This window comes from Ictalurus punctatus, chromosome 21 (genome assembly GCF_001660625.3).
Source record: "Ictalurus punctatus breed USDA103 chromosome 21, Coco_2.0, whole genome shotgun sequence".
In the NCBI taxonomy this organism is placed as follows: domain Eukaryota; kingdom Metazoa; phylum Chordata; class Actinopteri; order Siluriformes; family Ictaluridae; genus Ictalurus; species Ictalurus punctatus.
The window spans coordinates 15,004,981-15,028,148 of record NC_030436.2 but is presented as its reverse complement, the minus strand read 5'-3'; the positions used below and the strand labels follow the sequence as shown (position 1 = coordinate 15,028,148).

At 42.1% G+C, this 23,168-nt stretch overlaps 2 protein-coding genes across 4 annotated transcripts; both read left to right on the top strand.

Moving 5' to 3' along the window:
• The first annotated feature begins 7,836 nt into the window (after window positions 1-7,836).
• Window positions 7,837-10,592, top strand: LOC128628921 (uncharacterized). 2 transcript variants are annotated; one of them, XM_053674197.1, is made up of 7 exons: window positions 7,837-8,155; window positions 8,241-8,357; window positions 8,773-8,891; window positions 9,078-9,222; window positions 9,337-9,452; window positions 9,528-9,628; window positions 9,701-10,592. In XM_053674197.1, the coding sequence occupies exons 1-7, from the start codon at window positions 7,927-7,929 to the stop codon at window positions 10,455-10,457; spliced, it is 1,584 nt and encodes a 527-aa protein (XP_053530172.1). In that variant the 5' UTR covers window positions 7,837-7,926; the 3' UTR covers window positions 10,458-10,592. The 2 variants fall into 2 exon arrangements, with proteins under 2 accessions (XP_053530172.1, XP_053530171.1); XM_053674196.1 differs by having other exon boundaries at window positions 7,838-8,155; window positions 8,238-8,357.
• A 5,398-nt stretch (window positions 10,593-15,990) lies between these two features.
• LOC108254853 (uncharacterized) lies at window positions 15,991-18,944 on the top strand. 2 transcript variants are annotated; one of them, XM_053674190.1, is made up of 7 exons: window positions 15,991-16,310; window positions 16,396-16,512; window positions 16,926-17,044; window positions 17,232-17,376; window positions 17,491-17,606; window positions 17,682-17,782; window positions 17,855-18,944. In XM_053674190.1, the coding sequence occupies exons 1-7, from the start codon at window positions 16,082-16,084 to the stop codon at window positions 18,807-18,809; spliced, it is 1,782 nt and encodes a 593-aa protein (XP_053530165.1). In that variant the 5' UTR covers window positions 15,991-16,081; the 3' UTR covers window positions 18,810-18,944. The 2 variants fall into 2 exon arrangements, with proteins under 2 accessions (XP_053530165.1, XP_053530164.1); XM_053674189.1 differs by having other exon boundaries at window positions 15,992-16,310; window positions 16,393-16,512.
• Window positions 18,945-23,168: the final 4,224 nt, after the last annotated feature.

Below are 23,168 nucleotides of genomic sequence, written 5' to 3'. Positions count from 1 at the left end.
GGTAAATTGGTTCAAACTGGAAGACTTATCATTGGCTCTAGCAGAATTACAAACGAAACCAAGAATGGCATCGTTAAGAAAGTGCATGACGAATATGCTGGAGACACCAACGGATACCAATCTGATCAGCCAGAGTTAACAGGTAGAAATGTAATCTAGCATTTGGTATGTGGCATCATGTTCTTGTCCTGATATTGGTGTAACTATTTTCACTTGCTTGCCAGAAGGGTCCCAACTGTCAACCTTAATGCTCAGGCGATGGAGTCCCTCAGTGCAGTGTGATGATGATTCTATGTCCTTGCATATCCAGGGAAGTCGAGTACCCAACTTCTTGGTTGAGACAAGTAAGTGTGATCTTGCTGAAATCTTCCTGCATCAAAGTTTTGGTTTGAGATCACACTAATTCCAGTACAGTTGAAAGCAGTACTTTACAAAACCCTCCTGTGGTAAAAAGCAAGTGTAATGCTTTATCTCTAGAGGGTGAAGCCTTGTGCTCCCCCCCACCCCCCACTGGTCTTATTTATCTTGCTGTATGTAACTGTAATTAAGGGCTATACAAGTGCATTATCCTGGACAGTCACAAGGAATAAGACAAGTATTAACTAACTTGCTCCAAACTAGTGTGATCTATTTTTAAAGTGGTGGTCAAGCTCTCATGTTGACCAGTCTTGCTTTCAAAATGGAACTACTCTCCCTTCAGTTTGAACTGACTAAAATGCAAAATAACTGTTCTTTGGCACAGAATAAAACTTTGCTTTCCTTAGGTGAGGAGGGCCTAGTACCACTATCACAAATGCCATCCCACTGTGGCTTTTCGTTGAGGAGGGCCCACAGAGAGGTTGCACTCATTGCCAAGTATGCTGGCTGTAACGTTGCACAGCAGGTAACTTGCAGTTGACTGGCCCATTGTAGAGATGCTAATTGCATGTGTTCTTATCCTCAAGTGTTCCCATTACTGACTAGAATAATACCTTTCTTTTTTTTTTTTTTTTAAAGAAATACATTTGCATTTTATGTTCTTTTTTTTTCCAAATGTGTTCTTGATGAGCAAGTCATATTGGTAATTGCAGGGGAATAGCTACATCCTGCCGTTATGGGTTTCTGGAGTTGCTGTGAAGATGGTCTGTCCTGTGGCTTGTCCTCTCACTGTCTCCTGTAGCCCTTCAGCTATGGTTGTCAATCTTGGTGTGTCTACAGCTGCTCTCAGGCTGAAGGGTGAGATTAGTTTGTGTCAGGATTGGACTTATTTTCAGTGGGTGACTTGCTGTACAATGTTTGGGGATGGAATGCTACTGGGTAATCTGGCACTGAGAAAGCATTTGATTTTAGTGAATGGTGTGTGGCAACCTGTGTACCAAGCTTCCACCTGTGGCTTTACCTTGGAAGTTGTGGGAGGTGGACTGACCCTAACTGCACCATATGCAAGCAACTGTTGGCAACTTGAGGTAATTCTGTACTTGTAGGCTTGTATGCTGAGATCATAAGTACTTGACTGTTAATCCTTTAACTTCCTTTGTCAGGGTGCCAAGATGCTTTTGTCTGTGCAATACATGGATAGGGAGTTGACCTTGTCCTGCCCAGCTGTTCAGCCCCCAGCTACTACTCCTTTACCTGCTCACATGTATGTCCCACATGTTCATATGGGTTACCCTTTTCCTTATGGTTCTTGTATAACATGGCAATTCCATTCTAGGGATCCAGAAGCTTCCACAGATGCCCCCGTGACTACCTTGGCTACGACGGTTGCACCAGCTAGTGCTTATCAGCTGCCTTTCTATCCTTGGTTACGTGGACTGTATCCTTATGGTTATGGAATGCCATGGAATTTCCAAAATGGTCATCTGGGAACTCCCCCAGTTACCCACACCACTACGACTACTCCAGCTGCTGCTACGACTACTCCAGCTGCCACAGTTTCACCAACTAGTGGTCAGCTGCCTTTGTATCCTTGGTTATCTGGAATGTATTATCCTGGTGGGCATGGAATGCCATGGAATTTCCAATATGGCCATCCTGCAACTCCCCCAGTTACCCAGACCACCACAACTACTCCAGCTGCTACTACGACTACTCCAGCTGCTACAATTACCACAGTTGCACCAGCCAGTGCTGATCGGCCACTCTGGTATCCTTGGTTACCTGGAATGTATAAACCTTATGTCCCTATGGGTTCACCTGGTGGTCCAGTGTCTGACCCTAACAGTGGGGTTAAACAGCAGATGTACCAAATGCCCTGGATGAATGCCTTTCCCCAAGTACTTGGCTTGAAATCAAACACCAGGCTCTCCAGTGGTTAACCTACCCAAATTTGTCAGATCCTGCTCACTTTTCTCCACTACAGGTCAAAGCACATGCAGGAAAATGAGCAACACTATACTGTCATTATCAAATGGAGGTGGTGATGGATCAATAAAAACAAAAATTCAAAATGGTGCAGGGGTCATGTGTCTTTTTTTCAAGATCTCTACTCTAGTGCTTCCTACTTTTGTATCTTATGCTAGTTAACTGTGTGGAGCCTTGTGCCATTGGCCTAGGTATTGTTTTTGACCCTGTTGTCTACTCCTTCATTTTGCAAACCTATCCCAACTCCTCATGCTAATTACTAATCCAATATAGAATTGTGCCAACTGGTCTTCTCTTCACCAATGCCATTTTAAATCCCTATTTAAAGATTATTTTCTATATCTGAGAAGATAAAGCTTAAAATGACTTGCATGTATCTATAGCCATCTGCAAGAAGATCCTCATTCTGGTTGACTAAATCAGTTTTTGTTTCATAATTAGTGTCAAATACATGAGATACAGTTTTATAAAGTCACTGTGTAACCTTTTTTATTCTGTTGTGGGCCTGACTCCAAACCTTGTGTGCTCTCTGAAAAGTTTGAAGTTGATGCTAAAAGATCATGGACATAAAATGGCTATGTACACACAGCCCTTGTCTGACTGGCTGAGGAGGTGGCATGAACTGTATTTCATGACTTGAAGGGTTTCCCCTTCCTGAGCACAACTGACTGGGTCTATGCAGTTGTTCTCACTAAAGGTATCTGGAGCATGTAGAGTGTGACTGTCTTCTGAAACTTGGAGAGTTCCTCCCTAATCTAGTTGTTGTATTGGTGAACACTACACTCATCAGACTTCACAAGTCACTTTGGTAGACTGCATCATATGTTCGAGTGGTTTTAATGTCATTTCAACTATATACAGTTGGTACAGTACATAGTGGAATGAAACATTACTCTAGGACGATGGTGCTATATAAAACACTAACCACATGAGGTGCATGTGCAGACGTGTGCTAACACAGGACAGTACTACTAAAACAGGACAATAGGCACAGTAAGTGACCGTGTAGTACACAGTGCTACACAGTTTTAGAGTGGAAGTGTCTGGAGTGCCAAGGAGTAACAATATAATTGAATGGTATAAATGTAAACATAACATGCTGTAACTTGGTATTCAGCAGATTAGCTTATACCAAACATGGACATGGCAGTTATTGTGGTAGCAGCCAGGTAAAGTGTATATAGGGACAATAGATTAGATACTATATTTTTTTATAATACAGTAGCAGCAAAAAATGCAACAGTGTCAATGCATGAATGTGCAAATATTTCAGTGGGAGTGGGATGGTGTTCAGTTCAGAGTGTGTGTGTGTGTGTGTGCGCGTGTGTGTATCAGTCCAGTCTCTGAGTATTGTGGAGTCTGATGTCTTGGGGGAAGAAGCTGTTACACAGTCTGGTTGTGAGGGCCCGAATGCTTTGATACATTTTTCCAGACGGCAGTAGGGTGAAGATTGTGTGAGAGGTCATCCACAATGCTGGTGGCTTTGTGGATACAGCATGTGGTGTAAATGTCTGTGATGGCGGGGAGACCCCGATGAGGTGCCATTTCCTGTGCGAGACAGTGATGCAGCTGCTCAGGATGCTCTCAATAGTTCCTCTGTATCACGGGGTGAGGATGGGAGGTGGGAGATGGGCTTTCTTCAGACTTTGTAGAAAATAGAGACGCTGCTGGGCCTTCTTGGCTATGGAGCTGGTGTTGAGGGACCGGGTGAGGTTCTCCATCAGGTGAACACCAAGGAATTCCATGCTCTTGACAATATCCACGGAGGAGCCATCGATGTTCAGCGGAGAGTGGTCGCTCCGTGCTCTCCTGAGTTCAACAACCATCTCTTTTGTTTTGTCCACATTCAGAGAGAGGTTGTTGGCTCTGCACCAGTCCGTTAGCTACTGCACCTCCTCTCTGTATGCTGACTCGCCGTTCTTGCCGATGAGACCCACCATGCTCGTGTCATCGGCGACCTTGATGATGTGCTTGGAGCTGTGCATTGCTGCACAGTCGTGAGTCAGCAGCGTGAACAGCAGTGGACTGAGCACACAGCCCTGGGGGGGTGCCAGTGCTCAGTGTGGTAATGCTGGAGATGTTGAAGTCCTTTTTGCATATATAGGATCAAGTGCACTGTCTAGCGCTGTACCAAAAAGATATCGTATAGGCGTGAGGTCCAACGGGGTTTCCAAAACTTTGCCGTCAAATCGTGTACCTCTTTCCAACAATGTTTACCTTTTCTACATTCCCAGAAGATGTGCATGATTGATCCTGTATAGGTACTACATCGACGACATTTAGATGATTATATCACGGTACATTTTTACTCAGACGAACTGGGGTGAGGTACATCCTGCACATAAATTTGTAGTTCTGTTCCGTTATTTTGTTACAGGATAACCATTGGAGAAAACATTCTTACATGTAGTCCCCCACTGGTCTTCATCGAAGTTACACACAAGGTCCCTTTGACACACATTTTTAAGTGAGGCCAGGGAAGAATGATGATGGTCTAACGGAGAACAATATGTCACAGAGATTTTCCCTTTCAGTGGGGTTGAATTCATCAGAATCTCCTCTATCCTGGACCACTCCGGTGATAGTCGGTCTGCCTTTTCAAAAGTGGTTATCAAATGACGAATTTGCAAATATTTGTCAAACTCCTGTCTCGGAATCTTGCACTCTGAGGTTAAATCGGAGAAGCACTTAAAGGAGCGATTAGTAAACAAATGTTGAAACTGGTATATACCATATTCTTATCACTTTATAAACAAGGATTTTCCAAGAATGGGTGGCAGGTCTGGGTTGGAGGACAGAGGAGCTAACGTAGAACTTTAGGAAAGGATCCACAGAACCTCTTTACATCTCGCCAGGCCCGAAGTGTATTATAAATAACTTGAGTTCTTGTCACTGAATGTAATGCGTTTATCCATCCATCTTCAACCGCTTACTCCTTTTCAGGGTCACGGGTAACCTGGAGCCTATCCCGGGAAAGGAAGCATCGGGCACAAGGCGGGGTACATCCTGGACAGGGTGCCAGTCCATCGCAGGGCACTATCATATACACACACACACACACACACACACACACTCACACACACACTCACACACCCATTCATACACTACGGACACTTTAGACATGCCAATCAGCCTACCATACATGTCTTTGGATTGGGGGAGGAAACCCCCACAGCACGGGGAGAACATGCAAACTCCAAACACGCATGGCCCTGGCGGGAATGGAACCCCGGACCCTGGAGGTGTAATGCATTTATGTTGTTAATAAAAAGTAAAGGAGGTCAGCGGCGTAGGAGAGCAAACGTCTTCTTCAGTATTTGGCCAGTGAGCAGTTCTGCGTTCTTGCATCCAGCTAATTGTAGTAATGTGGCTCATTTTCATAGCAACTACGCCACCCCGAGAAAACAGGGAAAATAACCCAAATGAAGACACACAAATACATTCCACTTAGAACAGGCAAGAGGCATGTGTTTCCATACAGAAATGCCTTTTATTTTAAAGTTAAAAAGACTGGCCAAGAATTATTTTTTTTAAAAACCAACCAATGCAGTCAGGCATTGGTCAAATAAAACAGTCACAAGAAGAAATTAACAATGATCATAGGAGGACTGAGGCTTCCTGTATGAAGGGCAGGCTAGTATGACAGCACCAGCTATACAAAAGGGAAAAGCACCCCACTAATTAGAATCATACCCACAAAATTCACTGCAAATAAACACAGCAATAATAATGACCCTTAATGAAGTAAAGCCTAAAGTACAGCAAAGAACCCCCCCAGGCTCAGGAAGCACTCAGCTCCTACAATTAGAAAACAAAAACATATTTAATTACAATATGCTCAAAGCAGACAAACAAAAGAATAAAACAAAACAAAGACAAACTTACTGTCACAAAAACACAGATAACCCCAAGCTCAAACTGATTACAGGTAGCAAGTTTACCAAAGCTGACAATCCATCACTACCACGTAGCAGTATCAGCCTAATTGATAAAGACTGTTACAACACAAGTGGGTGTGTGAGTGTGTATGTGATTGTGCCCTGCGATGGACTGGCACCCTGTCCAGGGTGTACCCTGCCTTGTGCCCGATGTTGCCTGGGATAGGCTCCAGGTTTGCCGTGACCCTGAAAAGGAGTAAGCAGTAGAAGATGGATGGATGTTACAACACAGTTGAATTAAAGAAAACTGATCTTAGTGACAATAATCAACACAAAACAAAATAACGAAACAAAGCAGAACAAAATAAAGCAAAGTAAAACCAAATCAAAGCACAAACAAGCAGCAACATGGCTCTGCGAGTGAGGAGCTATACCGAAACGGCCACATCTCACTCAGCCCGCCTTAACGCATGCAAAATCGAGGGCCCGTGATCCAATGACATAGTACTCACGATGGCACATACGAAAATCATGATAGCGTCTTTAATAGTTGTGACGGCAACAGCTGACGCTCCGACCGGAGCTACGTTAAACTACCATGCTACACAGTTGGGAGCCTCGACGGCACACCGCACTGAGACTGAGCAGCACATCACACCTGTACACAGCCTCGGTAGCCTAATATCACACGCTGTAGTCCATAGCAAAGAAAGGAAGGGGCGGGTTTTCAACCATGACGCATTCTGGGAGGCATAAACAACCACTTATATACTGTGGTAGGACGAGAGCCCATTGGCCACGTAGTTAATAAGGGTGACGTTTTAACCATGACAAACACCCCACTACATAATCATACCTTTTGTCTGAGTGGCCAAATAGTACAGCTGATGGTCAGGGAATCCCAGTCCTCCTTTTTCTTTAGTCCTAGTTAATATTTTTAAAGAAATTCTAGGTTTTTAATTCTTCCAGATAAACGAGCTTATAATTTTTTTTATGGATTAAAAAAATTCTTTATTGAACTAGCAGGGTAGTGATTGAAATAAACAAACTATATTAGTATATTCATTTTTATCACATTAATTATTCCAAAAAGTGTACAAGGAAGCAGGTTCCAAATCTTCCTTAATCTTTTTAAGAAGAAGGGAGAAGTTTATGTAAAACAAATCTTTGAGCTTTGGAGATACATTCACCCCAAGATATTTGAATCCAATCTGGGCCTGAGTAAAGGGTTCATGTTTCTCGTAGGAAGCAGATGCTGTCGTGTGATAAAGGAGAGCTAACTAGTGGGTGGAAATTTGCAAATTCCAAAAATAATTGAGAAAAATGGATCGAAAAATGCCACTTAATGTCACTGTGCAGAGCTTTTACATAAGTATAGAGATAAGATTCTTTGTCAATACAGTCCCAAATCCAGGAGACAGTTTTCATATGAAATTGTCTTAGGCAATCCCAGTATCCAAATTTTGCTTGGGCTAACACGTCCAGATGCACTTATGAAGGCCTGTATAAGTAGCTGAATAGTGGAGGGGGAAAAAAGCACACTAATTAGTCACAGGTGTTTTAGATTGCTATGTCACTGATTTCCTTGGGAAACTAATTAAGGGCTACAATATATATATATATATATAGACTCACAAGGACTATTGAGTACTTGTGTAATATTTTAGTTTGTGGTGGTGTAAGTTAATGTCTAGGAAGAGTAGCAATGTTGTGGCAAAAAAGGGAAACATGGTTTATGTTTCTAGCAGTACTGATATTGATCTCCTCAGCATTTTGTCTTGTAGTTCCTAAGGGTAAATTGGTTCAAACTGGAAGACTTATCATTGGCTCTAGCAGAATTACAAACGAAACCAAGAATGGCATCGTTAAGAAAGTGCATGACGAATATGCTGGAGACACCAACGGATACCAATCTGATCAGCCAGAGTTAACAGGTAGAAATGTAATCTAGCATTTGGTATGTGGCATCATGTTCTTGTCCTGATATTGGTGTAACTATTTTCACTTGCTTGCCAGAAGGGTCCCAACTGTCAACCTTAATGCTCAGGCGATGGAGTCCCTCAGTGCAGTGTGATGATGATTCTATGTCCTTGCATATCCAGGGAAGTCGAGTACCCAACTTCTTGGTTGAGACAAGTAAGTGTGATCTTGCTGAAATCTTCCTGCATCAAAGTTTTGGTTTGAGATCACACTAATTCCAGTACAGTTGAAAGCAGTACTTTACAAAACCCTTCTGTGGTAAAAAGCAAGTGTAATGCTTTATCTCTACAGGGTAAAGCCTTGTGCCCCCCCCCCCCCCCGTCTTATTTATCTTGCTGTATGTAACTGTAATTAAGGGCTATACAAGTGTCTTATTCCTCGTGACTGTCCGGGATAATGCAAGTATTAACTAACTTGCTCCAAACTAGTGTGATCTATTTTTAAAGTGGTGGTCAAGCTCTCATGTTGACCAGTCTTGCTTTCAAAATGGAACTACTCTCCCTTCAGTTTGAACTGACTAAAATGCAAAATAACTGTTCTTTGGCACAGAATAAAACTTTGCTTTCCTTAGGTGAGGAGGGCCTAGTACCACTATCACAAATGCCATCCCACTGTGGCTTTTCGTTGAGGAGGGCCCACAGAGAGGTTGCACTCATTGCCAAGTATGCTGGCTGTAACGTTGCACAGCAGGTAACTTGCAGTTGACTGGCCCATTGTAGAGATGCTAATTGCATGTGTTCTTATCCTCAAGTGTTCCCATTACTGACTAGAATAATACCTTTCTTTTTTTTTTTTTTTAAAGAAATACATTTGCATTTTATGTTCTTTTTTTTTCCAAATGTGTTCTTGATGAGCAAGTCATATTGGTAATTGCAGGGGAATAGCTACATCCTGCCGTTATGGGTTTCTGGAGTTGCTGTGAAGATGGTCTGTCCTGTGGCTTGTCCTCTCACTGTCTCCTGTAGCCCTTCAGCTATGGTTGTCAATCTTGGTGTGTCTACAGCTGCTCTCAGGCTGAAGGGTGAGATTAGTTTGTGTCAGGATTGGACTTATTTTCAGTGGGTGACTTGCTGTACAATGTTTGGGGATGGAATGCTACTGGGTAATCTGGCACTGAGAAAGCATTTGATTTTAGTGAATGGTGTGTGGCAACCTGTGTACCAAGCTTCCACCTGTGGCTTTACCTTGGAAGTTGTGGGAGGTGGACTGACCCTAACTGCACCATATGCAAGCAACTGTTGGCAACTTGAGGTAATTCTGTACTTGTAGGCTTGTATGCTGAGATCATAAGTACTTGACTGTTAATCCTTTAACTTCCTTTGTCAGGGTGCCAAGATGCTTTTGTCTGTGCAATACATGGATAGGGAGTTGACCTTGTCCTGCCCAGCTGTTCAGCCCCCAGCTACTACTCCTTTACCTGCTCACATGTATGTCCCACATGTTCATATGGGTTACCCTTTTCCTTATGGTTCTTGTATAACATGGCAATTCCATTCTAGGGATCCAGAAGCTTCCACAGATGCCCCCGTGACTACCTTGGCTACGACGGTTGCACCAGCTAGTGCTTATCAGCTGCCTTTCTATCCTTGGTTACGTGGACTGTATCCTTATGGTTATGGAATGCCATGGAATTTCCAAAATGGTCATCTGGGAACTCCCCCAGTTACCCACACCACTACGACTACTCCAGCTGCTGCTACGACTACTCCAGCTGCCACAGTTTCACCAACTAGTGGTCAGCTGCCTTTGTATCCTTGGTTATCTGGAATGTATTATCCTGGTGGTTATGGAATGCCATGGAATTTCCCATATAGCCATCCTGGAACTCCCCCAGTTACCCAGACCACTACTATGAGTACTCCAGCTACTACAATGACTCCAGCTGCCACAGTTGTACCAGCTAGAGCTGATCAGCTGCCTTTGTATCCTTGGTTACCTGGAATGTATTATCTGAGTGGTTCTGGTATTCCATGGCATTTCCAATATAGCCAGCCTGGAAGTACCCCAGTTACCCAGACCACCACAACCACTCCAGTTGCTACATCTACCACAGTTGCACCAGCCAGTGCTGATCAGCCACTCTGGTATCCTTGGTTACCTGGAATGTATAAACCTTATGTCCCTATGGGTTCACCTGGTGGTCCAGTGTCTGACCCTAACAGTGGGGTTAAACAGCAGATGTACCAAATGCCCTGGATGAATGCCTTTCCCCAAGTACTTGGCTTGAAATCAAACACCAGGCTCTCCAGTGGTTAACCTACCCAAATTTGTCAGATCCTGCTCACTTTTCTCCACTACAGGTCAAAGCACATGCAGGAAAATGAGCAACACTATACTGTCATTATCAAATGGAGGTGGTGATGGATCAATAAAAACAAAAATTCAAAATGGTGCAGGGGTCATGTGTCTTTTTTTCAAGATCTCTACTCTAGTGCTTCCTACTTTTGTATCTTATGCTAGTTAACTGTGTGGAGCCTTGTGCCATTGGCCTAGGTATTGTTTTTGACCCTGTTGTCTACTCCTTCATTTTGCAAACCTATCCCAACTCCTCATGCTAATTACTAATCCAATATAGAATTGTGCCAACTGGTCTTCTCTTCACCAATGCCATTTTAAATCCCTATTTAAAGATTATTTTCTATATCTGAGAAGATAAAGCTTAAAATGACTTGCATGTATCTATAGCCATCTGCAAGAAGATCCTCATTCTGGTTGACTAAATCAGTTTTTGTTTCATAATTAGTGTCAAATACATGAGATACAGTTTTATAAAGTCACTGTGTAACCTTTTTTATTCTGTTGTGGGCCTGACTCCAAACCTTGTGTGCTCTCTGAAAAGTTTGAAGTTGATGCTAAAAGATCATGGACATAAAATGGCTATGTACACACAGCCCTTGTCTGACTGGCTGAGGAGGTGGCATGAACTGTATTTCATGACTTGAAGGGTTTCCCCTTCCTGAACACAACTGACTTGGTCTATGCAGTTGTTCTCACTAAAGGTATCTGGAGCATGTAGAGTGTGACTGTCTTCTGAAACTTGGAGCGTTCCTCCCTAATCTAGTTGTTGTACTGGTTAGCACTACACTCATCAGACTTCACAAGTCACTTTGGTAGACTGCATCATATGTTCGAGTGGTTTTAATGTCATTTCAACTATATACAGTTGGTACAGTACATAGTGAAATGAAACATTACTCTAGGACCATGGGGCTATATAAAACACACTAACCACATGAGGTGCATGTGCAGACGTGTGCTAACACAGGACAGTACTACTAAAACAGGACAATAGGCACAGTAAGTGACCGTGTAGTACACAGTTTTAGAGTGGAAGTGTCTGATGGAGTGCCAAGGAGTAACAATATAATTGAATGGTATAAATGTAAACATAACATGCTGTAACTTGGTATTCAGCAGATTAGCTTATACCAAACATGGACATGGCAGTTATTGTGGTAGCAGCCAGGTAAAGTGTATATAGGGACAATAGATTAGATACTATATTTTTTTATAATACAGTAGCAGCAAAAAATGCAACAGTGTCAATGCATGAATGTGCAAATATTTCAGTGGGAGTGGGATGGTGTTCAGTTCAGAGTGTGTGTGTGTGTGTGTGCGCGTGTGTGTATCAGTCCAGTCTCTGAGTATTGTGGAGTCTGATGTCTTGGGGGAAGAAGCTGTTACACAGTCTGGTTGTGAGGGCCCGAATGCTTTGATACATTTTTCCAGACGGCAGTAGGGTGAAGATTGTGTGAGAGGTCATCCACAATGCTGGTGGCTTTGTGGATACAGCATGTGGTGTAAATGTCTGTGATGGCGGGGAGACCCCGATGAGGTGCCATTTCCTGTGCGAGACAGTGATGCAGCTGCTCAGGATGCTCTCAATAGTTCCTCTGTATCACGGGGTGAGGATGGGAGGTGGGAGATGGGCTTTCTTCAGACTTTGTAGAAAATAGAGACGCTGCTGGGCCTTCTTGGCTATGGAGCTGGTGTTGAGGGACCGGGTGAGGTTCTCCATCAGGTGAACACCAAGGAATTCCATGCTCTTGACAATATCCACGGAGGAGCCATCGATGTTCAGCGGAGAGTGGTCGCTCCGTGCTCTCCTGAGTTCAACAACCATCTCTTTTGTTTTGTCCACATTCAGAGAGAGGTTGTTGGCTCTGCACCAGTCCGTTAGCTACTGCACCTCCTCTCTGTATGCTGACTCGCCGTTCTTGCCGATGAGACCCACCATGCTCGTGTCATCGGCGACCTTGATGATGTGCTTGGAGCTGTGCATTGCTGCACAGTCGTGAGTCAGCAGCGTGAACAGCAGTGGACTGAGCACACAGCCCTGGGGGGGTGCCAGTGCTCAGTGTGGTAATGCTGGAGATGTTGAAGTCCTTTTTGCATATATAGGATCAAGTGCACTGTCTAGCGCTGTACCAAAAAGATATCGTATAGGCGTGAGGTCCAACGGGGTTTCCAAAACTTTGCCGTCAAATCGTGTACCTCTTTCCAACAATGTTTACCTTTTCTACATTCCCAGAAGATGTGCATGATTGATCCTGTATAGGTACTACATCGACGACATTTAGATGATTATATCACGGTACATTTTTACTCAGACGAACTGGGGTGAGGTACATCCTGCACATAAATTTGTAGTTCTGTTCCGTTATTTTGTTACAGGATAACCATTGGAGAAAACATTCTTACATGTAGTCCCCCACTGGTCTTCATCGAAGTTACACACAAGGTCCCTTTGACACACATTTTTAAGTGAGGCCAGGGAAGAATGATGATGGTCTAACGGAGAACAATATGTCACAGAGATTTTCCCTTTCAGTGGGGTTGAATTCATCAGAATCTCCTCTATCCTGGACCACTCCGGTGATAGTCGGTCTGCCTTTTCAAAAGTGGTTATCAAATGACGAATTTGCAAATATTTGTCAAACTCCTGTCTCGGAATCTTGCACTCTGAGGTTAAATCGGAGAAGCACTTAAAGGAGCGATTAGTAAACAAATGTTGAAACTGGTATATACCATATTCTTATCACTTTATAAACAAGGATTTTCCAAGAATGGGTGGCAGGTCTGGGTTGGAGGACAGAGGAGCTAACGTAGAACTTTAGGAAAGGATCCACAGAACCTCTTTACATCTCGCCAGGCCCGAAGTGTATTATAAATAACTTGAGTTCTTGTCACTGAATGTAATGCGTTTATCCATCCATCTTCAACCGCTTACTCCTTTTCAGGGTCACGGGTAACCTGGAGCCTATCCCGGGAAAGGAAGCATCGGGCACAAGGCGGGGTACATCCTGGACAGGGTGCCAGTCCATCGCAGGGCACTATCATATACACACACACACACACACACACACACACTCACACACACACTCACACACCCATTCATACACTACGGACACTTTAGACATGCCAATCAGCCTACCATACATGTCTTTGGATTGGGGGAGGAAACCCCCACAGCACGGGGAGAACATGCAAACTCCAAACACGCATGGCCCTGGCGGGAATGGAACCCCGGACCCTGGAGGTGTAATGCATTTATGTTGTTAATAAAAAGTAAAGGAGGTCAGCGGCGTAGGAGAGCAAACGTCTTCTTCAGTATTTGGCCAGTGAGCAGTTCTGCGTTCTTGCATCCAGCTAATTGTAGTAATGTGGCTCATTTTCATAGCAACTACGCCACCCCGAGAAAACAGGGAAAATAACCCAAATGAAGACACACAAATACATTCCACTTAGAACAGGCAAGAGGCATGTGTTTCCATACAGAAATGCCTTTTATTTTAAAGTTAAAAAGACTGGCCAAGAATTATTTTTTTTAAAAACCAACCAATGCAGTCAGGCATTGGTCAAATAAAACAGTCACAAGAAGAAATTAACAATGATCATAGGAGGACTGAGGCTTCCTGTATGAAGGGCAGGCTAGTATGACAGCACCAGCTATACAAAAGGGAAAAGCACCCCACTAATTAGAATCATACCCACAAAATTCACTGCAAATAAACACAGCAATAATAATGACCCTTAATGAAGTAAAGCCTAAAGTACAGCAAAGAACCCCCCCAGGCTCAGGAAGCACTCAGCTCCTACAATTAGAAAACAAAAACATATTTAATTACAATATGCTCAAAGCAGACAAACAAAAGAATAAAACAAAACAAAGACAAACTTACTGTCACAAAAACACAGATAACCCCAAGCTCAAACTGATTACAGGTAGCAAGTTTACCAAAGCTGACAATCCATCACTACCACGTAGCAGTATCAGCCTAATTGATAAAGACTGTTACAACACAAGTGGGTGTGTGAGTGTGTATGTGATTGTGCCCTGCGATGGACTGGCACCCTGTCCAGGGTGTACCCTGCCTTGTGCCCGATGTTGCCTGGGATAGGCTCCAGGTTTGCCGTGACCCTGAAAAGGAGTAAGCAGTAGAAGATGGATGGATGTTACAACACAGTTGAATTAAAGAAAACTGATCTTAGTGACAATAATCAACACAAAACAAAATAACGAAACAAAGCAGAACAAAATAAAGCAAAGTAAAACCAAATCAAAGCACAAACAAGCAGCAACATGGCTCTGCGAGTGAGGAGCTATACCGAAACGGCCACATCTCACTCAGCCCGCCTTAACGCATGCAAAATCGAGGGCCCGTGATCCAATGACATAGTACTCACGATGGCACATACGAAAATCATGATAGCGTCTTTAATAGTTGTGACGGCAACAGCTGACGCTCCGACCGGAGCTACGTTAAACTACCATGCTACACAGTTGGGAGCCTCGACGGCACACCGCACTGAGACTGAGCAGCACATCACACCTGTACACAGCCTCGGTAGCCTAATATCACACGCTGTAGTCCATAGCAAAGAAAGGAAGGGGCGGGTTTTCAACCATGACGCATTCTGGGAGGCATAAACAACCACTTATATACTGTGGTAGGACGAGAGCCCATTGGCCACGTAGTTAATAAGGGTGACGTTTTAACCATGACAAACACCCCACTACATAATCATACCTTTTGTCTGAGTGGCCAAATAGTACAGCTGATGGTCAGGGAATCCCAGTCCTCCTTTTTCTTTAGTCCTAGTTAATATTTTTAAAGAAATTCTAGGTTTTTAATTCTTCCAGATAAACGAGCTTATAATTTTTTTTATGGATTAAAAAAATTCTTTATTGAACTAGCAGGGTAGTGATTGAAATAAACAAACTATATTAGTATATTCATTTTTATCACATTAATTATTCCAAAAAGTGTACAAGGAAGCAGGTTCCAAATCTTCCTTAATCTTTTTAAGAAGAAGGGAGAAGTTTATGTAAAACAAATCTTTGAGCTTTGGAGATACATTCACCCCAAGATATTTGAATCCAATCTGGGCCTGAGTAAAGGGTTCATGTTTCTCGTAGGAAGCAGATGCTGTCGTGTGATAAAGGAGAGCTAACTAGTGGGTGGAAATTTGCAAATTCCAAAAATAATTGAGAAAAATGGATCGAAAAATGCCACTTAATGTCACTGTGCAGAGCTTTTACATAAGTATAGAGATAAGATTCTTTGTCAATACAGTCCCAAATCCAGGAGACAGTTTTCATATGAAATTGTCTTAGGCAATCCCAGTATCCAAATTTTGCTTGGGCTAACACGTCCAGATGCACTTATGAAGGCCTGTATAAGTAGCTGAATAGTGGAGGGGGAAAAAAGCACACTAATTAGTCACAGGTGTTTTAGATTGCTATGTCACTGATTTCCTTGGGAAACTAATTAAGGGCTACAATATATATATATATATATAGACTCACAAGGACTATTGAGTACTTGTGTAATATTTTAGTTTGTGGTGGTGTAAGTTAATGTCTAGGAAGAGTAGCAATGTTGTGGCAAAAAAGGGAAACATGGTTTATGTTTCTAGCAGTACTGATATTGATCTCCTCAGCATTTTGTCTTGTAGTTCCTAAGGGTAAATTGGTTCAAACTGGAAGACTTATCATTGGCTCTAGCAGAATTACAAACGAAACCAAGAATGGCATCGTTAAGAAAGTGCATGACGAATATGCTGGAGACACCAACGGATACCAATCTGATCAGCCAGAGTTAACAGGTAGAAATGTAATCTAGCATTTGGTATGTGGCATCATGTTCTTGTCCTGATATTGGTGTAACTATTTTCACTTGCTTGCCAGAAGGGTCCCAACTGTCAACCTTAATGCTCAGGCGATGGAGTCCCTCAGTGCAGTGTGATGATGATTCTATGTCCTTGCATATCCAGGGAAGTCGAGTACCCAACTTCTTGGTTGAGACAAGTAAGTGTGATCTTGCTGAAATCTTCCTGCATCAAAGTTTTGGTTTGAGATCACACTAATTCCAGTACAGTTGAAAGCAGTACTTTACAAAACCCTTCTGTGGTAAAAAGCAAGTGTAATGCTTTATCTCTACAGGGTAAAGCCTTGTGCCCCCCCCCCCCCCCGTCTTATTTATCTTGCTGTATGTAACTGTAATTAAGGGCTATACAAGTGTCTTATTCCTCGTGACTGTCCGGGATAATGCAAGTATTAACTAACTTGCTCCAAACTAGTGTGATCTATTTTTAGTGGTGGTCAAGCTCTCATGTTGACCAGTCTTGCTTTCAAAATGGAACTACTCTCCCTTCAGTTTGAACTGACTAAAATGCAAAATAACTGTTCTTTGGCACAGAATAAAACTTTGCTTTCCTTAGGTGAGGAGGGCCTAGTACCACTATCACAAATGCCATCCCACTGTGGCTTTTCGTTGAGGAGGGCCCACAGAGAGGTTGCACTCATTGCCAAGTATGCTGGCTGTAACGTTGCACAGCAGGTAACTTGCAGTTGACTGGCCCATTGTAGAGATGCTAATTGCATGTGTTCTTATCCTCAAGTGTTCCCATTACTGACTAGAATAATACCTTTCTTTTTTTTTTTTTTTAAAGAAATACATTTGCATTTTATGTTCTTTTTTTTTTCCAAATGTGTTCTTGATGAGCAAGTCATATTGGTAATTGCAGGGGAATAGCTACATCCTGCCGTTATGGGTTTCTGGAGTTGCTGTGAAGATGGTCTGTCCTGTGGCTTGTCCTCTCACTGTCTCCTGTAGCCCTTCAGCTATGGTTGTCAATCTTGGTGTGTCTACAGCTGCTCTCAGGCTGAAGGGTGAGATTAGTTTGTGTCAGGATTGGACTTATTTTCAGTGGGTGACTTGCTGTACAATGTTTGGGGATGGAATGCTACTGGGTAATCTGGCACTGAGAAAGCATTTGATTTTAGTGAATGGTGTGTGGCAACCTGTGTACCAAGCTTCCACCTGTGGCTTTACCTTGGAAGTTGTGGGAGGTGGACTGACCCTAACTGCACCATATGCAAGCAACTGTTGGCAACTTGAGGTAATTCTGTACTTGTAGGCTTGTATGCTGAGATCATAAGTACTTGACTGTTAATCCTTTAACTTCCTTTGTCAGGGTGCCAAGATGCTTTTGTCTGTGCAATACATGGATAGGGAGTTGACCTTGTCCTGCCCAGCTGTTCAGCCCCCAGCTACTACTCCTTTACCTGCTCACATGTATGTCCCACATGTTCATATGGGTTACCCTTTTCCTTATGGTTCTTGTATAACATGGCAATTCCATTCTAGGGATCCAGAAGCTTCCACAGATGCCCCCGTGACTACCTTGGCTACGACGGTTGCACCAGCTAGTGCTTATCAGCTGCCTTTCTATCCTTGGTTACGTGGACTGTATCCTTATGGTTATGGAATGCCATGGAATTTCCAAAATGGTCATCTGCGAACTCCCCCAGTTACCCACACCACTACGACTACTCCAGCTGCTGCTACGACTACTCCAGCTGCTGCTATGACTACTCCAGCTGCTACAGTTGCACCAACTAGTGGTCAGCTGCCTTTGTATCCTTGGTTATCTGGCATGTATAATCCTTATGTTTATGGTATGCCATGGCGTTTTCAACATAGCCAGCCTGGAACTCCCCCAGTTACCCAGACCACTACAACAACTCCAGCTGCTACTACTACAACTACTCCAGGTGCCACAGTTGCACCAGCTAGAGCTGATCAGCTGCCTTTGTATCCTTGGTTATCTGGAATGTATTATCCTGGTGGTTATGGAATGCCATGGAATTTCCCATATAGCCATCCTGGAACTCCCCCAGTTACCCAGGCTACTACAATGACTCCAGCTGCCACAGTTGTACCAGCCAGTGCTGGTCAGCTACCTTTGTATCCTTGGTTACCTGGAATGTATTATCCGAGTGGTTATGGTATTCCATGGCGTTTCCAACATAGCCAGCCTGGAAGTCCCCCAGTTACCCAGACCACCACAACTACTCCAGCTGCTACTACAACCACTCCAGCTGCTACATCTACCACAGTTGCACCAGCCAGAGCTGATCAGCCACTTTGGTATCCTTGGTTACCTGGAATGTATAAACCTTATGTCCCTATGGGTTCACCTGGTGTTCCAGTGTCTGACCCTAACAGTGGGGTTAAACAGCAGATGTACCAAATGCCCTGGATGAATGCCTTTCCCCAAGTATCTGGCTTGAAATCAAACACCAGGCTCTCCAGTGGTTAACCTACCCAAATTTGTCAGATCCTGCTCACTTTTCTCCACTACAGGTCAAAGCACATGCAGGAAAATGAGCAACACTATACTGTGGTTATCAAATGGAGGTGGTGATGGATCAATAAAAACAAAAATTCAAAATGGTGCAGGGGTCATGTGTCTTTTTTTTTCAAGATCTCTACTCTAGTGCTTCCTACATTTGTATCTTATGCTAGTTAACTGTGTGGAGCCTTGTGCCATTGGCCTAGGTATTGTTTTTGACCCTGTTGTCTACTCCTTCATTTTGCAAACCTATCCCAACTCCTCATGCTAATTACTAGTCTAATATAGCATTTTCAGAATTGTGCCAACTGGTCTTTTCACCAATGCCATTTTAAATCCCTATTTAAAGATTATATCTTCTCAGATATAGAAAATAAAGCTTAAAATGACTTGCATGTATCTATAGCCATCTGCAAGAAGATCCTCATTCTGGCTGACAGTTTTGTTTCATAATTTTGTTTCCTAACTGACTTGGTCTGTCATCATTCTCACTAAAGCATTTAAAGGTATCTGGGGCTGTTAGCCTCTGAACATCTTCTGGAATTTGGATATTTTCTCTCTAATCTAATTTTTCTCTGGTGAATGGTGTAATCTGGTACTTCACTAGTCATTTTGGTTGAATGCAGCATCTTCTGAGGCCCCAGATTACATTGGGTTTACATTGAACGTTGTGGGCAAAATGAGAATGAAACTGTGCTCACTCTGATGGGCATGTCCTTACTTTAATGTTTGCTGTAGATATAGAAAACATCTAATGTTTATAATTTGAAGTTCTTATTATCCTCTTGCTTCAGCTCATACCCACAGAGCATATCTTCATGTTGGGTATGCTTTGTATCCTGCAACTGAATCATTTTTGCCCTTCTCATTTACAGTACTCAAATGATGTATGCATAATCAAATTTTACTATATGCCAGACTTGGATATTCTTTCAGAAGATGATTAGGGAATATAATAGCCAGTTTGGAGAAAATGTTGCATCTAAGCATAATCAAGATTCAGATATGAAAGCACTTCTCAAAATTTGGATTGTAAATAATATCTAACTACACTGGTAGTATGCTAAATATCATGGAAAGTCTGTACACTTATTAAAAGAAGCTTCTTACTGCCATTAGGTCAATTTATATCTCCCCTGTTATAGAAGACAAAAAATAAAGATTTTTATTTAATACCCCATCAAAGCTAACTAGGAATAATCAGACAGGCAGGTTTTAATACCATAATATCAAAACTGAATATACTGAGTAATTTCATCCTACTCAATTTTGAGTACTAGTTTTTACTAGTTTCACAGATAGCTAGAATTAATTTTTTCAATTATGCAGTAACTCTTGATGGTCTTGCATTATGTGGAGCGGTGAAAGATGTGTATTGAGGTGAATATAGACTCCAGTTCCAGCTTTTCCAGCTCAGTGACTCTTGGGAGCTATTTTCAAGTCATAACACATGTTCTGTTTTGTTCTCTCTTACTCTTTGATCTGTCCAACCTTCTTTCTTTCCTTACTTTGCCTATTTCAAGATCTTTGACAAGTAAATTAGAGTGAAGGCATTATTCCATCAAGAGATAAGCAGACGAACACTTGCTCTAGTGGTGTGCTGTGATAAGTAATTAATACTTTGTAGAAATGAACTCCACTGTCTTTAGCTTTTCTCGTTAGCTTTTTGACAATTGCAGACAACCTCTCCAAAGTCAATGGATAGTGAAAAATGTGTTACAAAGGCTCCCAGGCTCTAATCCTAATTTCCACATTGCTAAACTGGGGCTTTTATCAGTCAACACTTCTGTTGGCACTTCATGTCTGGAAAAGTTGGACTCCAACCAATAAGTCAATGACTATCCAACAATCTTTGCTGTAAAAAAGTGAACAGGTCTTCTGCTTTCTGATATGGACACTTAGGAACTGGATGTGGCAGTAGTGGCTCATTTGGATTACTCAACTGATGCCCCAAGCATTGCAATACAACAATCTTACCATAAACACCCAGTTAACACAACCTGTTCAAGTTGACTCAGGGTGTCGTCCATTTCAGCCTTATGGTTAATCGGCTACATCTTTGCATCTGTTATGGGTAGTGCTGAGGTCACCATAGCCACATTGGCTTGAACTTCTTCAGCTGCTTTGGATCTTCAGCTCTGGACAGCATGTCTGCAGTATACATGAACTTTCCTGGGTCCTAAAACCATACAACACTTTCCTGAGTTTTTCCCAGTATCATGCATCTTTCTTTTCTTTTATGTCTATAGTGCAGTCTTTTCTGCATGGTTAGGTATGAACTTTCTCAGTTTTTGAACTGGCATGTTTAGATTGGCTGGCACTTTTCCTGGATCAGGTCAGACAATCTCACTGCTTCATGTCACCCATGAATGTCAGTTCAGACACACCCAGCTGGCATTTTTTTGGTCGGTTTCATTTTTGCACTACGAGTAACTCCCAAGACCTGTCTGAGTCTGTGATCGTGGTCTCCCTTTGTCCCTCCATTTATAATAATAATGCCATCAGTGGACATGTTCTCACCTTCAGTGTTTTTTGTAGACTAAATAAATGATCTTATAGTATACCTCAAGAGCTTACACAATTGAAAAGTTTACTTTAGGAAACTGTAACTGACTAGTAGCATGGCCTCATTCAATTTTATTGCCAAAATCCAGAAGGTGTATCTACATTACTAAAATATTTTACATTTGCATATGGAAACATTAGATCCTCCTGTGTCTGAAGTTTGAAATGTTTTGTATTAATTATTCTCTTGTTTCGCATCCACTGTAACCAGCAAGTTGGCTTATCAATTTTCTGAATAACTCCAAGAATTTCTGTTCTGTCCACCTCCACCTTCAATTTGTCCAGTAATGCAAAAGGGTGCATTACAGGAGGCACAATTATTTTCTATTCAAATAGTGTGCTCATTCGGCAGACAAACCCTGTCCTTTGAACTATACTGTACTTTTGCATCAAACTATCGTAGTCTGTTCCTGGTGCACTTTCAAATATTAGAATCTTGTTTCTGTCTGTAAAATGCTGCTAAACTTAGTACGGCCTATATCCTTGTATGTCTAATATGCTTTAACTGAAATATCAGTTCCTGCATACCCTGTGATTTTACTTCAGTATCATGTAGCCTAGGTCTTCAGGTCATTAAAGACATTATTTGAGCTCCTGTATCCAACTTGAAGCTAAGACAGTACCTTTTACATGTCTACATACACTTCGATGTAACATGTAACTGGTGTTGCATTGTTCTCCATGCAGCTCCTTGGTTTCAGCACCAATGAAATAATGTTTGCAGTCTACCTTATGGACACCACATTCATATTCCAAAACCATGGACATTAGCATGGAGTTCACAAATCCCTTCCCAAATTTTCCAAATTAAATCACATCTGACAACTCACTCTTAATGGCATTTTACATGTTGTATATCTGAACTTTTTTTTTTTTTTTTTTTTTTTTTTTAAATAAGAAGAAATCAGAAAACAGGGCTCTGGTCGTGTTTTCCTTGAGTATAAACCTGTTTCCATGGTGATGATTACCTAGAATAGTCTAGTGGGAAGATGGTATTGGTTCATAGGCTATGGTTTGCAGAGGTGCTATGCTGCCATATGGAGAATATAGAAACAAGGGATTCACTAATACCATTAAATGTAAGTGTGTGAAGTGCATGAGACATTTTATGAATTTCCTGTTCAGTGGTGTGTTCTGTATGGTTGCATATACTATGTGGTCCTTAATGCACAATTCTGATATTTTGATGCAAATCGTTTTGTTTTTTTTGGTCTTGTCTGTTTACATATATGAGAGACCTGAACCATATCCACTTCTTGTGTTTAACTCATTCCCCAACAAAATGTGTTAGGCTAAAAATGACTTTTTAGAACGTTTTCCCAGTAGCATCGGCGTGGTTATACAAAAGACAAGCGATTCTGTTTTTTTACTCAGTGATTATTGAGGTATTTTATTTCAAGGTCTTTAATTTTACATTAAAGCGAGGACTGTCTGTATGTTTGCTCTCTCATGTCTATGTAGTCTGGATTCTGTCATTTCTGAAGGGTTTTTTTTGTTGTTATTGTTGTTGTTTTGAATGGTTGTATCCCCTCACAAATTGATAAGCCTTTTTTTTTTTTTTTTTTTTTTAAATCTGGACTTCTGTGATTACCCTCCATGCTTCATGAAGGCTGTTTGAGCACCAACAGATTTTGGTCTAGCCTATCATTGCAAAACAATTATGATTGGATATGAGTGTTTAGATGTGATGACGAATAACTGGATATCAGATATACACGGTATGGCCGAAATTATGTGGACACCTGACCATCACACCCATAT